The sequence below is a fragment of the Neoarius graeffei genome, chromosome 9, assembly GCF_027579695.1.
Source record: "Neoarius graeffei isolate fNeoGra1 chromosome 9, fNeoGra1.pri, whole genome shotgun sequence".
NCBI classification, from domain to species: Eukaryota; Metazoa; Chordata; class Actinopteri; order Siluriformes; family Ariidae; genus Neoarius; species Neoarius graeffei.
In genome coordinates this window covers 37,141,229-37,157,467 of record NC_083577.1, presented here as the reverse complement: position 1 = coordinate 37,157,467, position 16,239 = coordinate 37,141,229, and the positions used below count along the sequence as shown (strand labels likewise).

The 16,239-nt window shown below is 42.6% G+C and overlaps 1 protein-coding gene across 1 annotated transcript; it reads left to right on the top strand.

Annotated features, from left to right (window-relative positions):
• The first annotated feature begins 13,583 nt into the window (after positions 1 to 13,583).
• col8a1a (collagen, type VIII, alpha 1a) lies at positions 13,584 to 15,849 on the top strand. The gene is made up of 2 exons (XM_060928677.1): positions 13,584 to 13,809; positions 13,922 to 15,849. Exons 1-2 carry the CDS (start codon positions 13,584 to 13,586, stop codon positions 15,847 to 15,849), a joined length of 2,154 nt encoding a protein of 717 aa, XP_060784660.1.
• Positions 15,850 to 16,239: the final 390 nt, after the last annotated feature.

Sequence of the window (16,239 nt, the reverse complement as noted above, 5' to 3'; positions counted from 1 at the left end):
CCAACCCAATTATTTAAACTATTTGAACTGGGATTATAGTTCTCATGACCTAACTAACAAGCTAACAGACTTAAACTCATAGGCATGCTAAATCTCTGTAGATGTTATAGACTTCATATTAACTTGTAACTCAATTATTCTTTGTCCAGCCTTTACTTTTTTTACACTAACAGGGCAGCTGACAAACTCTAAAATGTCTAAATAAGTTTGTTAGGGGCAGCACGGTGGTGTAGTGGTTAGCACTGTCACTTCACAGCAAGAAGGTCCTGAGTTCAAGCCCAGCGGCTGACGAGGGCCTTTCTGTGTGGAGTTTGCATGTTCTCCCCGTGTCTGTGTGGGTTTCCTCCGGGTGCTCTGGTTTCCCCCACAGTCCAAAGACATGCAGGTTAGGTTAACTGGTGACTCTAAATTGACCGTAGGTGTGAATGTGAGTGTGAATGGTTGTTTGTCTCTATGTGTCAGCCCTGTGATGACCTGGCAACTTGTCCAGGGTGTACCCCGCCTTTCACCTGTAGTCAGCTGGGATAGGCTCCAGCTTGCCTGCGACCCTACACAGGATAAGCGGTTGTGGATAATGGATGGATGGATGGAAGTTTGTAAGGCTACCTGCAGACTGCTCTCAAATACTCAACCTAGTGACTGAAACAAAACAACTACCAATGTTTTAGCATTGAATACACATCTAATGCTGGTAAGGTGTGTTTATGTTTTCCTGACATTAAATATTGTTCATGATATGTGCCTACTATCCCTACCAAACCCACACCCAGGGCTGTTTCTGAACCATTGGAGACCCTAAGTGACAAAGTCTTGCCTTGCACTCATCACCCTCGTCATTCCTCTCAAGTTTCCGACTAACCACAGGCTCATCACCTCTTATTACCAAAATATATTCTTATAAAATATACACATTAATACATTAATGAATTATTTTTAAAAATCCTGCATTCTTACAGTGCCCCCTGGTGGTTTGCAGACTTTAAGCTCCTTATAGTTAGAAATGGCCTTGCCCACTACTATAATGTGATAGGTTGTGAAAACAAGGAAACAGGGGCAGACTGCAATCTAACTCTTCTCTCTGTTCATTTCAAAACTTGATTTTTTTTAACAGTCACACATGGGGTAAGGAGACATTTGTGAAACTTTAGAAAAAGAACCCTTCGTTTGGATTATAGGCTTAGAATAATCTCAGCAAATGAACTGCCCTGAATATACTTTTAAATTTTCATGAACTCATACATTTGCAATGGTTCAAATCACATATTCCAAGAACCGTACCCTGACTACAGACAGTACTGCTTCATCTTAAAGAACCAAAGACTGGGCGTCCTCATGGCATGTCTGCGTGAAAATCACCAACTGGCTGAGAAAGGTCAAAGTTCCATGCTGTTACTCCGAAATTCTAATTCATCAATACTTTTTGCAGCCTCTGACAAAATGCACGAAAGTAATCTGAAGAGAACCCTAGTACAACCTAGTACCAAAAAAAATTGTCAAAAAAGTGCATATAATTGCAACATTATGGATTAAGCTAAGTGAGCAAAATACAAATAGTTCAATACAAAATGAGAAAAAAAAACAATACTTCAACAGAACAATGAGGAGAACAAGGGAGAAGAGGAAAGAGCTTTAGCTGCTGATGTATTTTGGACACACTGGAGAATAGTTCTGTTTTTTAGGAATGGCAGACATCATTTGTTACTAATTTTCTTGTTCATTATAATACAAATTAAAGCATCTTCAGCTCACAAGCCAGCAGGAAATGCACACACACACACACACACACACACACACACACACACACACACACACACACACACCTTTCTACCATACTGATTCAGTCGCATAGTACAATCAGGTCCCAGTTGCTCTCTCATTCTCCATCTTCGATATTATTTTACAATGCACACAATATTTAGATTAGATTAGATTAGATTAGATTAGATTAGATTAGATTAGATTAGATAAAACTTTATTGATCCCTTTGGGTGGGTTCCCTCAGGGAAATTAAGATTTGTAATCTTAATCTTAATTGTGCAATGATGTTAAGACAGCTGTGCATATTACTTGTAACTGCCTTTCATGGTGTGACAATGTGATATTGGCATTTAAGTGTAGAGTAGTTCTGTTTCATTGTAGTGCATTTGGAAAATGTCTCAGTGCACACAGATTTAAACACACATTCATATGGGAGCACACACATTTGTTTCACTATCCCTGTGAGGACCTTTCACTGACAATTATTATTGCAGTTAATTAATGCTGTGCCTGCATCTCAACCTAACCCTAACATTAACCTCAGTAATGAAAAGGAAAAATTTTGGCTTTTTTTTTTTAAATAAACACAACAGCAATTTTTTTATGGTGACCATCCAAATGTCCCCACAAGGTTGAAATTGTCAGATTTTACTATCCTTGTGGGGACATTTGGTCCCCAGTAGTACACACACACACACACACACACACACACACCTTTTTAACTGGTCTGAGCCAAAACTAGCCCATATCTCTCTTTCTGGCATCCCATAGATGCAAAGACACACACACACACACACACACACACACACACACACACACACACACACACACACACACACACACACACACACCTAAAAGTGCAATTCAGAGAGTGCTGCATATTTCACAGTCTTGTTCCATTTCTTGCAGACGCAAGGATGAGAAGAAAGAAGGAAATAACACACAACTGGGACAGGGTTTTTCACCACACACAAATACCTCAGGATGCCCTGCAAATAATTCCTATACAAAGCTAACTTTGAGATGAAAGCTTTGGCTGAAGATAAAGGCAGCATTCCATGTTCAGCAGCTCATGCACTGAACCTGCTGCAGAGTGGAAAATACAACATATGCCTATTTATATTCCTGTCCAGACTTAGTTTTACTAACTGCATTAAAATTTTATGTATGGGGTCCAAAACATTGGCAACAGAAAACCGCTTGCCTTATTGTCAGGGCTGGGAATTCAAGAGAGCCAAATTGGCCAAGCTATCCGCAAAGCCAAGCAACATGAACCAATAACGTGAATCTTTGAACTGTATAGTGGAAGAGGATGGTTCATGCTTGCCTGAGAGTGTGTTTAGCTGCCCTGTGACATAGCATGAGCATATTTCATAAAGATGCAGTGGCCGGCTTCACGTGCCTTAGTGGAAGCAGGTGCTAGCCTTTACTATCCCCAACTGCCAGCTGTCATATCAATCAATCAAATTTTATTTATATAGCCCTTTACAATAACCAAAAGGTACCCAAAGTGCTTTACATCGAAGCCATAAAACAGAACACCAAAACACATAAAAACACAGGTTTTGACTGCGGAAGGTGCCACAGTGCTGCAGATTACCCAAAGCCTTTCAGAAGTACATGAAATAAAACAGACGAAACAAAGCACCCCTCAAAAACAAGACTCCCCTAGTCAGGATTGAACACCAATCTAAAAAAGTAGGTCTTCAACTTTGATTTAAAAAGGCCGGGATCAATAGTGGTGCGAATATCGGGGGCAGATTGTTCCACAGTCTGGGAGCAGCGACAGCAAAAGAACGATCACCCCACTGTTTATATCTCGACCTTGGAACTTCTAACAGAAGCTGACCTGAAGAACGCAGGGCCCTACCATGATCACGAATAGTTAAAATCTCAGACAAGTAAGAGGGAGCCAGGCCATTGATGGCATTAAAAACAAACAACAGAAGTTTAAAATCAATTCTAAAACGTACTGGAAGCCAATGGAGTGACGACAACACAGGAGTAATGTGTTCACGTCTCGACGTGCTTGTTAAAAATTGGGCCGCAGCGTTCTGTACAAGTTGAAGACGTAAAATTGAAGACTGGCTGAGGCCAACATACAGGGCATTACAATAGTCCAGTTTCGAACTGATAAATGCATGAATTGCCTTCTCGAGATCCTGCCGACTGAGAAACGGCTTCGCTTTGGCCAAGAGACGGAGTTGAAAAAAGCTCGTTCTAACAACAGAACTAATCTGTTTATCAAATTTAAGCCCACTGTCAAACGTTACCCCAAGATTTTGTACGAATGGTTTAAAAAAGGGGGCCAGAGTACCAAAATTTGTTGTAAAAACATTTGATGTGGGTGACGTGCCAAATAAAATACATTCCGTTTTGCTGTCATTCTGCAAAAAGTTCCGTGCCAGCCACTGCTTTACATCAGTAATACAATCCAGTAACTTAGTAAGCGCCGTATTTTCATTAGGTCTCATGGGCAAATATATCTGCAAATCATCAGCATAAAAGTGAAAAGACAGATTGTGTTTTTTTATAATTGATCCCAGAGGTAACATGTACAAAGAAAACAGAATAGGGCCGAGAATAGAGCCCTGTGGCACCCCACAAGAGAGGGATGCATATGAAGAACAGAGGTCACCAATCATCACAGCAAAGCTCCTATTTGCCAAGTATGACCTAAACCATTGGAGAGCAGTGCCACGAATGCCGACATACTGCTCTAGGCGAGATACAAGGACGACATGGTCAACTGTATCAAAGGCCACTGTGAGGTCAAGCAACACCAGCATGGCAGGATTCCCGGCATCCACAGACAGAGCGATATCATTGTGCACCTTTAACAGTGCTGACTCAGTGCTATGTCGGGATCTGAAACCAGACTGGAATTTATCAAGAACAGAATTTCTCTCTAAAAATGACTGTAATTGAATAAAAACAACTTTTTCTAAAATCTTAGAAAGAAAAGGCAAATGGGAGACAGGCCTAAAATTGGACAGAACAGAAGGGTCAAGATGTGTTTTTTTAAGGAGGGGCCTAACTACAGCATGTTTAAAGGCAGCTGTGACAGACCCAGAATTAAGACAAGTATTTATAAAAACAAGCAAACTTGACCCAACAGAATTAAAAACCTCCTTCAAAAACTTGGCTGGAATGACATCTAAGGGAGTTAATGGGTTTCATGCCACTAACCACCTTTGTAAAAAACGACAGAGAAATAGTCTCAAACCGGTCGAAAACAGCAGACTATGTAGGAGGAGCATCCACATCATCAAGGAACGTATCAATGTTACTGATATTCTGTCTGAGTGATGCCACTTTGTCAGTAAAGAAACAGACAAACTCTTCACAGGTTGTGGCAGAGGCATCAGACAGAACAGTGGGGCGTGGATTAATAACAGAGTCAATAGTATTAAATAACAATCTAGGATGATGAGAGCTATTGGCTATAATGGAAGACAGATATTTGGACTTGGCCTCCTTCAGAGATCTCTGGTAAGCAGCTAAACTGTCCCTTAACCAGCCCAGGGATACATGCAATTTGTCTTTTTTCCACCGCCGTTCAGCCTGTCTACATTGTTGCCTAAGCAGACGGGTGTGGTCATTCAACCAGGGATCTGTCTTGGTCTTAATGCTTTTTTGCCAAAAAGGGGCAACAGAATCCAGAATTGCAGAACAGGTAGAATGGAAAGTGGAAAGTAGACTCTCTGGGCAAAGGGAAGAAACCAGCCCACTGTCAGCATGCAGCTGAGAGTCCCTAAAGGCAACAGCAAACTCTCCAGCTGTCGATGAAGTAAAAATACGGCGTCTGTGAGCTAAGGAAACAGGCTTATTGGCAGGTGGGGGAGCAGCAAAATCGAAAACAATGGGGAAGTGATCCGAAATGGCAGTGTCCACTATTTCTCTGAGGGAAACTGAAAGCCCATGAGAAATAACAAGATCGAGTGTGTGCCCATGCTCATGTGTTGGTGCATTAACAGACTGGATGAGACCAAAGGAATCCAAAAGGCTTTTAAACTCATTAGCCAGTTGATTTGCTACACAACAAACATGAATATTAAAGTCTCCACAAATCAATAATTTATCAAACTTTGCAATAAAATCAGACAAAAACTCAGAGAACTCTTGAATAAAGTCCTTATTGAATTTGGGAGGACGATAGACTGTGGCACACAACACAGGGCAGGCGAGGTTGATCACAAACAACTGCAGTTCAAAGCTGGAATAATTATTTGCGGTTAACATTCGGCATCTAAAACTCTCCTTAAATATAGCAGCCAGACCGCCGCCACGACCAGCAGCTCGCAGGGTGCTGAAAAAAGAACAGCCAGGAGGGAGGAGCTCCGAGAAGGCGCTGTTCTCACCTGGTTTCAACCAGGTCTCTGTAAGCAGGAGGAAATCCAGATCATGTGTTGTAAAAAAGTCATTCAGAATAAATGTCTTATTTGTGAGGGATCTGGTGTTAATCAGCGCAATATGAGCTGAGCAACGGCCAGACTGATGAGAGGAGCGGGTGAGCGAGCGAAGATTCCCTGGCACACAGCCCCGCTGAAAAGTCCGCACTAGTCGACAACATGGGAACAGCACCCCGGCGTCATGGAGAACCGGTCGGAGCCACCGATACCTGTACTCCGTGGAACTCCACAGATCATAGCCCCTATAGTCCATGGAAAATCCAGCTAATAAACGATGGGGATCGTAACGAGAAGAAGCTAGGTAAGATTTAAATTTAATGAGAACTCCTCCTCGCTTTCCACGTCTTCTGCGGCAACTGCTGCGAGATAGCCAGCAGGAAAGACGCCGTAGATGTAGCGGTATAAACGCCAGAAAAGGCAGAGGCGTCTTTGAATGTCCATCAGAGCTGCAGATCGGCAGTTTTTCCAAAGACTCACGAATATTAAGAAGTATCAGGCGATCATACACCTGCAGTGGTGACACACTCCATATAACAAACAACAAACTCAAGAAAAACAACAACACACTCAACAGAGGAAGATGGCCAGCCAAACACACAGGCGCCATCTTAAACAGGACATCTTAAATATGATGGTGGAGAACTAGCTGGTGGGATGACAAAATTGGGAGAAAATGTTGTTTGTTTTATCTGTAACTGCTTATCCCATGTGGGGTCGCGGGGGACAAGCTGGAGCCTATCCCAGCTGACCATGGGTGAGAGGGAGGGTACACCCTGGATAAGTCACCAGCTCATCGCAGGGCTGACACACACATAGAGACACAAACAACCATTCACACTCAATTTAGAGCCACCAATTAACCTAACCTGCATAACTTTGGACTGTGGGAGGAAACCCATGCAGACACAGGGAGACCATGCAAACTCCACACAGAAAGGCCCTCACCAGCCGCTGGGTTCAAACCCAGAACCTTCTTGCTGTGAAGTGACAGTGCTAACCACTATACCACTGTACTGCCCCTGGGAGAAAATAACTATTTAATTTTCCTCAATTGTTGCTTGCTCTAGACTGTAACCAGGGATTTAACTCACTTTCATATGAGTCTGCAATGAATCAGGATGGCCAACAGAAGTACTTCTAAGTGGACTAGAATAGGTTATGACAGGGCAGAAGGTTAGAGGATGTGGTGGGAGAGGTAATCTGCCACCACCAACTGCGTCCCCTGCCTGTGAACCACCTCAAACTTGAAGGGCTGAAGGGCTAGATACCCACAAGTGATCTACTCGTTGGCATCCTTCATGCAGTGGAGCCACTGGAGCAGTGCATGGTCAGAACAGAGGGTGAAAGGGCATTCTAGCAGTTAGTAGCAGAGAGTGAGGACCACCCACTTGATGGCCAAACACTCCTTCGGTATGGTGCTGTACTTTGACTCTCGCATTGAGAGCTTGTGGCTGATGTACAGTGTCTTGCAAACGTATTCATCCCCCTTGATGTTTGTCCCGTTTTGTCACATTACAAGCTGGAATTAAAATGGATTTTGGGGAGTTAGCACCATCTGATTTACACAATATGCCTCCCACTTTAACGGTGGAAATTGTTTTTTTTTTTTTTATTGTGACACAAACAATAATTAAGATGAGAAAACAGAAATCTGGAGTGTGCATAGGTATTCACCCCCTTTCATATGAAACCCCTAAATAAGAGAAGAAGAAGAATGCCTTTATTGTCACTGCACAAATGTACAACGAAATTTAGTTCATCACAGGAGAGCAAAGCCGCTGCATACGTATGCGCCGCCACTCTTGGGCACTTCAGCCCAAGGCCATCCTATGTTAACCTAACTGCATGTCTTTGAACTGTGGGGGAAACCAGAGCACCCGGAGGAAACCCATGCAGACACGGGGAGAACATGCAAACTCCACACAGAAAGGCCTTCGCCAGCCGCTGGGCTCAAACCCAGAACCTTCTTGCTGTGAGGCGACAGTGCTAACCACTACACCACCGTGCTGCCCAACCAATTCACTTCATAAGTTACATAATTACTTGATTAAGATCCACCTGTGTGCAATCAAAGTGTCACATGATCTGTCACATGATGTCTGTATTAATCAACCTGTTCTGGAAGGACCCTCCCTGTGTCCAAAATCACTCACTCGTTCACTACTCCCTACTCCTTATATAGCTCACTACAGTATATAGTCCACTATATAGAGGACTATATAGTGAGCTCATTGGTAAAATGAAAAAACACTTTCGGACACTAGTCCGTCGCACTGGTATTTACATCATTACTGTTGCACAATTAAAACGTGCCAGATCAGGCAGCTGGTGGGTTTTCAAAATAATAAATACATGCATGTATTTTTGTGATAAATACATATTATACTGAGCGTATTTCCCACATTAATCAATACAAAGTACCTGCATCTTTCAGTTCTTTTAAATCAAGGCTGAATAATTTCTTCTTTGCCACTGCCTTTTATTAAATCAAATTTGAGACTTTTAATCTAATTTCTTTCAGTGCGTCCGCAATGCATGATGGTTAGTGGTTTGGTTAGTGACCATCGGTTGTACACTACTTTTCATGATGCATTGTGGGAAACTTTGAGTGCACTATATAGGGTGTAAATAATCCTCACTATTGCTTCGGAATGAGAATGAGATGGCGGATACAAGCGGTAGAAATGGGTTTTCTCCACAGGGTAGCTGGGCTGTCCCTTAGAGACAGGATGAGAAGCTTGGTCATTCAGGAGAGACTCGGAGTAGAACCACTGCTCCTCCACATTGAAAGGAGTCAGTTGAGGTGGTTTGGGGACCTTGTTAGGATGCCCCCTGGACGCCTCCCAAGGGAGGTTTTCTGGGCATGCCCCACCCGGAGGAGACCCCGGGGCAGAACCAGGACACGCTGGAGAGATTACATCTCTCGGCTGGCCTGGGAACGTCTCGGTATTCCCCCGGAAGAGCTGGTGGAGGTGGCCTGGGAGAGGGAAGTCTGGGCTGCTCTGCTTAGGCTGCTACTCCCGTGACCTGGATCTGGATAAGCAGTAGAAGATGGATGGATGGATGGATGGATGGATGGATGGATGGATGGATGGATATCACTTTGGACAGCACTGCAAAATGCCGTCCTCACTATATCGTGCCCTATATAGTGAGTAGGGAGCAATTTCGGACACAGGGATTGACTCTGCAACACTACTAAGCAAGCAACATGAAAACCAAGGAGCACTCCAAACAGATCAGAGACAAAGTTGTGGAGAAGTATAGATCAGTGTTGGGTTATTAAAAAAAAATCCCAAACTTTGAATATCCCAAGGAGCACCATTAAATCCATTATAGCAAAATGGAAAGAATGTGGCACCATTACAAATCTGACAAAAGAAGGCCGCCCACCAAAACTCACAGACCAGGCAAGGAAGGCATTAATCAGAGATGCAACAAAGACACTAAAGATAACACTGAAGAAGCTGTAAAGATCTACAGCGGAGATGGGAGTATCTGTTCATAGGACCACTTTAAGCCGTACACTCCACAGAGCAGGGCTTTATGGAAGAGTGCCCAGAAAAAAAGCCATTGCTTAAAGAAAAATAAAAGGAAAAAAATAGATGTTTGGAGTTTGCCCAGCAGCATGGAAAAAGATTCTCTGGTCAAGTGAGACTAAAATTTATATTTGTGGCCATCATGGGAAATGCCATGTGTGGCACAAACCCAACACCCTGAGAACACCATTCCTACAGTGAAGCATGGTGGTGGCAGCATCATGCTGTGGGGATATTTTGCATCTGCAGGGACAGAAAAGCTGGTCAGGACTGAAGGAAAGACGGATGGCACTAAATGCAGGGCAATTCTGGAGGAAAACCTGTTTGAGTCACCCAGAGGTTTGAGACTGGGACGAAGGTTCACATTTCAGCAGGACAATGACCCTACACATACTGCTAAAGTTACACTGGAGTGGTTTAAAGGGAAATATTTAAATGCCTTGGAATGGCCTAATCAAAGCCCAGACCTCAATCCAATTGAGAATCTGTGGCATAACTTGAAGATTGCTGTACACCAATGCAACCCATCTAACTTGGAGTTGGAGCAGTTTTGCCTTGAGGAATGGGCAAAAATCCCAGTGGCTAGATGTGCTAAGCTAATAGAGATAAACCCCAAGAGACATGCAGCTGTAATTGCAGCAAAAGGTGGCTCTATAAAGTATTGGCTTTGGGGGTGAATACCTATGCACACTCTAGATTTCTGTTTCTTTCATTTTAGTTATTGTCTGTGTCACAATAAAAAAAAAAAATTGCACCTTTAAAGTGGTAGGCATGTTGAGTAAATGAAATGGTGTTAACCCCCCCAAAATCCATTTTAATTCCAGCTTGCAATGTGACAAAACAGGAAAAACACCAACGGGGATGAATACTTTTGCAAAACATTGTATACATGAAGAGTTTGGTTCCAAAACATGAGAAGCACCATTAAAAAAAAATCAAGTTACCAGCATTTGATCACTATTCGAAGTTCCAAAATAAATTTTATGCAAAACGCAACATCTATCACATTTTTCTGCATTGTATATCCCTGGTCTTTCCAAAACGTGACAAGCACCACTACTGATCTTCCACAAAATGCATCATTTCCGCTCGATCAATTGCAGTGCACCATTCAAATACATAACAGTAATGGCAGCTCTCACTGACTGTCACCATCAAGGAGAATCCCTGTCTTTTAGTGAGATTTTGAACAAAAAAAAAATAATAACTTTGATAGAATAAAACATTTACCTTAATGTTTTATATTATCATTCCAGTAGAGAATGTGGTCCAATGTTATTTTCCACTTTGAATGCACCTGATTCCTCCTGGGATCTAGATATGCCACTTAATATATGTATTTAGGCACTGCCTAAAAGTGGAGCTTCCAATGAGTGTAAAATGTGTTCATAAATAACCCCATGTTATTTTTTTTAAAAGCAAATTAAAAATCAGTGCTGGATAAAAACCTATCTATCTTATGTAAATAAAGATTCAAATTTTGTTGCCCAGTGGTCAAATGTTTATGAGATACATTGCCTTGCATTTATGTTCGCGTTCCCTGTGCTCGCAAAAGCCATCAAAAATCAGGTCAATGCTTTAACATATTCTTTTCACTATGGAGCTCCACTTTATGCTCCGCTTCGCTATAAATTTATCTGTACGTGCTGTACAAGGTGTGCAGTCTTCTAAATGTATTGTTCAGAATAAAACTTGTCCCTTTTTTTTTTTACAAAAAAAAAGAAAAATCCATAGAAATATCTGACTGGGTCTATTAACATTCCTCAGGACTTTGTGTGTAAAATAGGTTGGGCTTGTAGACGACGAGATGAATGTAATTTGGGAAAATCTGTGGTTCAATATGAGAGATGGTCAAAGTTCTGAGGCTGTCAAATGTGGAGATCAACTTTACTTCTTGTTTCTAGTTATATTTCAAACACACACACACACACACACACACACCATTTTGATGTATTAAAAAAAGGGTGCCTAAGCCTTTTGCATAGTACTCTGTGTGTATAATATATCATACATACTGTACACACACACACACACACACACACACACACACACACACACACACACACACACACACACAGTACTGTGCAAAAGTCTTAGGCACCCTTTTTTTCATACAAACTTTTAGATTTCTATTTTATGACTTCTACATTATTGAGTCAGTACAAAAATATTTTCAAGTTCCAAACATTAATTTTCCAGCACAAAATTAAATGTTGCAGGAAAAAAAAATGTATCTGAGTGGCATATTACATAAGAGAGCACTTTTCAGATAAAAAAAAAAAAAACGTAATGAAGGCTGCTGGGTTTTGGTGCAAAATTAAGAAGCAAGTGTGACAGTCAAAGTGTCCAGAAGAACTGTGGCTGGTTCTGTAAGATGCTCAGTAAAACCTACAGCTCATTTCCGCATAAAACTGCACTTATTGTACCAGAGACTACTATTTTTTTAAAAGCAAAGGGTCATCTCACGCCCAATATTGACTTTGTTTAATTTAGTATGGCTTACTGCTGTTTATAGTTTTTTTTTAATGTTGAAACATTTCATTTCATTATTTTTAATCCATTTTTGGTCTACAGCATTTCTTTACATGTGCCTAAGACTTTTGCACAGTACTGTATATATACAGTACAAGTCAATAGTTTGAACACACATAAATTCAATGGTTTTTCTTTATTTTTATTAATTAAAAGACACCTCATGTGTTAAAGTAATGATGGATGTCGTTTCTCTTTACTTAGTTGAGCGGTTCTTGACATAATATGGATTACTACAGTTGTGGAATAGGGCTATTTACTGTATTATTATTATTATTTACTATTTACTGTTTGATCTCAAACACATTAAGAAGGCAAGAAATTGCACTAATTAACTTTTGATGAGGCACACCTTTTAATTGTAAAGCATTTCAGGTGACTAACTCATGAAGCTGGTGAAGATAATGCCAATCTTGTGCAATCGTGTGTGTGTGTGTGTGTGTGTGTGTGTTATGGGCTATTTTGTGTAGGTTGTTTCGATCTCAATTTATATTAATTGAGATTGAAACAACCTACACAAAATAGCCCAAAATACTGAAATCGAAGATATAGATTGCAAAATTTTACAAATTTAATTTATTTACAAATAAAAACCAGAAAAGTTGTGATTGAATAAATATTCCCCTGATTACACTGAAACCCCTTAATTAGTTCTGGTACAACCATTAGAAGTCACATAAAATAGATCAGTGGAGTCAACCAGTGTACAATTAAAGTGTCATGTAAACTCAGTAGAAATCTGTTTCTGGAAGGCCACAGAGTTTGTTAGATAACATATCTAAACTGCATCATGAAGACCAAGGAACTATCAAAAGTCTGTGATGGAAAAGTCATGGAAAAGTATCAGTCATGATTTGATTTTTGAAGCTCTCTCTCTCTCAATCTATTACACACACACACACACACACACACACACACACACACACACACCTTTGTACATCCAATTTGTTCTCATTTTATACATTATTAAAACATGGAAAGAATCTGGCACAACCATGATTAGAGGAGGTTATCTACCAAAAGTCAGTGACTGGGTAGGATGACATTAGTGAGAGATGCAACAAAAAGGGCAAATACTTTTGAAAGGCACTGTAATGTGTTAAATATATAATTTATAATATGTTATGTGGCTCAACAAATAACAATAAATGGTAAATGATTATGCTCATGACTGACTAAATAATTGATTGATTGATTGATTGATTGATTGATTGATTGATTGATTTCCACTTTGACCAATTATTTTTTGATTGTTAAGGAATGTTCTTTTATGATTTTGTATGTGATTGATTGATTGATTGATTGATTGATTGATTGATTGATTGATCAATTTCCACAGGCCATGGCTGTGGCTCCTTTCCTGGTGATTTTAGTCCAAGTGGTATTGTTACCATCTGTTTGTGGAGGAGCATATTACGGGCACAAACCACGTCATCAACAGCATCAGCCTGTACCTCATATACCTCACAAAGGTATTGGAAAAGAGATGTCTCATATGCATTATCCATATTACCGGAAAGAAGTGCCACAATTACCTATGCATATGAACAAAGGCAAGGACAAAAAAGGTGATCACATTACCATCCCCATCTCACTATATATCTATGCTCTCTCATTGTATCACAATATCATATGCCAATCGAGTTTTGTGCAAATATTGACATGTTTTCCTGCATATAGGTGAGACCATCCCGAGAGGTATGCAGGGTATTCCAGGAGAAGCTGGACCACAAGGACCTCCAGGACGACAAGGACCACCAGGGGCTCCTGGGCCTCAGGGAAATGGTAGGCCAGGCCCTCCAGGAAATCCAGGTCTTCCTGGCCCCCCAGGGTTGCCTGGTGTTGGTAAACCAGGAATGCCAGGCATGCCAGGGAAGCCTGGTGATAAGGGACCACCAGGAGAACAAGGTGAACAGGGACCTGGTGGAGCAGAGGGGCTACCAGGAATGACAGGACCACCTGGTCCCCCAGGACCCCCAGGATTGCCAGGAATTGGGAAGCCAGGTGGCCAAGGACTACCAGGACTGCCAGGACCCAAAGGAGAACCAGGACACAAAGGTCTGCCTGGTCTTCCAGGGTTGCCTGGGCCTAAAGGGGATAAGGGAATTGGACAGCCTGGGCCACAAGGCCCAAAAGGCCCACCTGGGGCCCCAGGACTACCTGGGCATAAAGGACTGCCAGGGGTGGGTAAGCTTGGACCACCTGGTTTGCCAGGAGCACCAGGTAAACAAGGACAACCTGGACCACCTGGACCACTTGGCCCAGATGGTCCACAAGGCTTGGAGGGCAAACAAGGACCACAAGGACTGCCTGGCATTGGGAAACCAGGTGAACGTGGACTGCCAGGACAGCCAGGTGTCACAGGTCAGAAAGGACTACCAGGGCCACCAGGTTTGCCAGGGAAGCCTGGATTACCTGGATTTGGAAAACCAGGATACTCTGGCCCAAAGGGTGACAAAGGAATTGGTGGCCCACCTGGTCCTCCAGGACCAAAAGGTGACAAAGGATATGGTGGTGCACCTGGTATGGTTGGACCCTCAGGGCCCAGTGGTCCTCCTGGGCCTCCAGGACCAGTAGGACTGCCTGGTGATATTGGTGCACCAGGACCAAAAGGACAGGGAGGTGAAGGTGGAGCAAAGGGAGAGCCAGGGCTTGTAGGAGAGCCAGGACCTCCAGGACCTAAAGGCCAACCAGGTCAAACAGGAGAGGATGGTGAGCCTGGTCCACGGGGACCACCAGGACCTATCGGTCCCAAAGGAAATGAAGGAGAGAAGGGTAAACCTGGGTCCCCTGGCCCTTCTGGCATACCTGGCCTTAAAGGAGAAGGGGGTGCACCTGGTCCCGAAGGGCCTCAGGGTCCTAAAGGCATCCCAGGGCTTACAGGACCAGGGGGACCAATTGGACCACCTGGACCCCCTGGGCCTAAAGGAGAAGCTGGGCCTCCTGGCCAAGCTGGTCTTCCAGGTAAGGGAAGCCCTGGTACAACAGGCCCTCTTGGTCCTCCTGGTCCTCCTGGGCCTCCTGGACCAAGTGGTTCACCAGGCCGGCCAGGTAAACCAGGTCCTCCTGGACCCCCTGGACCACTTGCCTTAAACCCTGACCTCATGGGTGTTCTGCCTGAGATGGGACCAGCCCTGGATGGAGTGAAGGCTAGTGGGTATATGAAAGGAAAATTTGGAGGTAAAGCTAATATAATGGGTTCTAGTGGTCTAGAGATGCCTGCTTTTACTGCACAAATGACAACACCATACCCTCCAGTTGGTACACCAGTGATATTCGACAAGCTATTGTATAATGGCCGACAGAACTACAACCCAAAGACAGGTGTGTTCACCTGTGACCTTCCTGGTATCTACTACTTCTCATACCATGTGCATTGCAAAGGTTCCAATGTGTGGGTGGGTCTGTACCGAAATGGAGAACCTATTATGTATACATATGATGAGTACAAGAAGGGTGTTTTGGACCAGGCTTCTGGCAGCGCTGTGGTTCCATTACAGCCGGGAGACACAGTTCACATGCAGTTACCCTCTGACCAGGCATCTGGACTCTATGCAGGGCAATATGTCCACTCTTCTTTCTCTGGTTTCCTACTCTACCCCATGTAGATTAATGAATAAAAAGAAAACATGAGAGAGAAGCAATCAAAAAGGAAAAGAGAAGAGGCATGCCATTAAAAACCATTCACATGGTTTAAACATCAGACTTACAGGAAAGGATCTCATGAAACTGTTCCTGTGACGTTTTGCCAGTGATCATGCATATGTCTAGTATTATGTATATGCAGACACTTTACTACCTGTACAAAGACTCTAGCAACAACCAATTGCATTCACTGCAAATGTTACAATTGGAGATTTCTAGAAAGAGCCAAGCTAATGTGGTGCTAATATATGTGTATTTGTGTACTGAGTTTTAGAGTGTTTGGGGCATGTGGGAGTATTTCCTATTTTATGACAGTGTGCCATATGTAGGATGACCAAAGTGGCAGCTGCCCA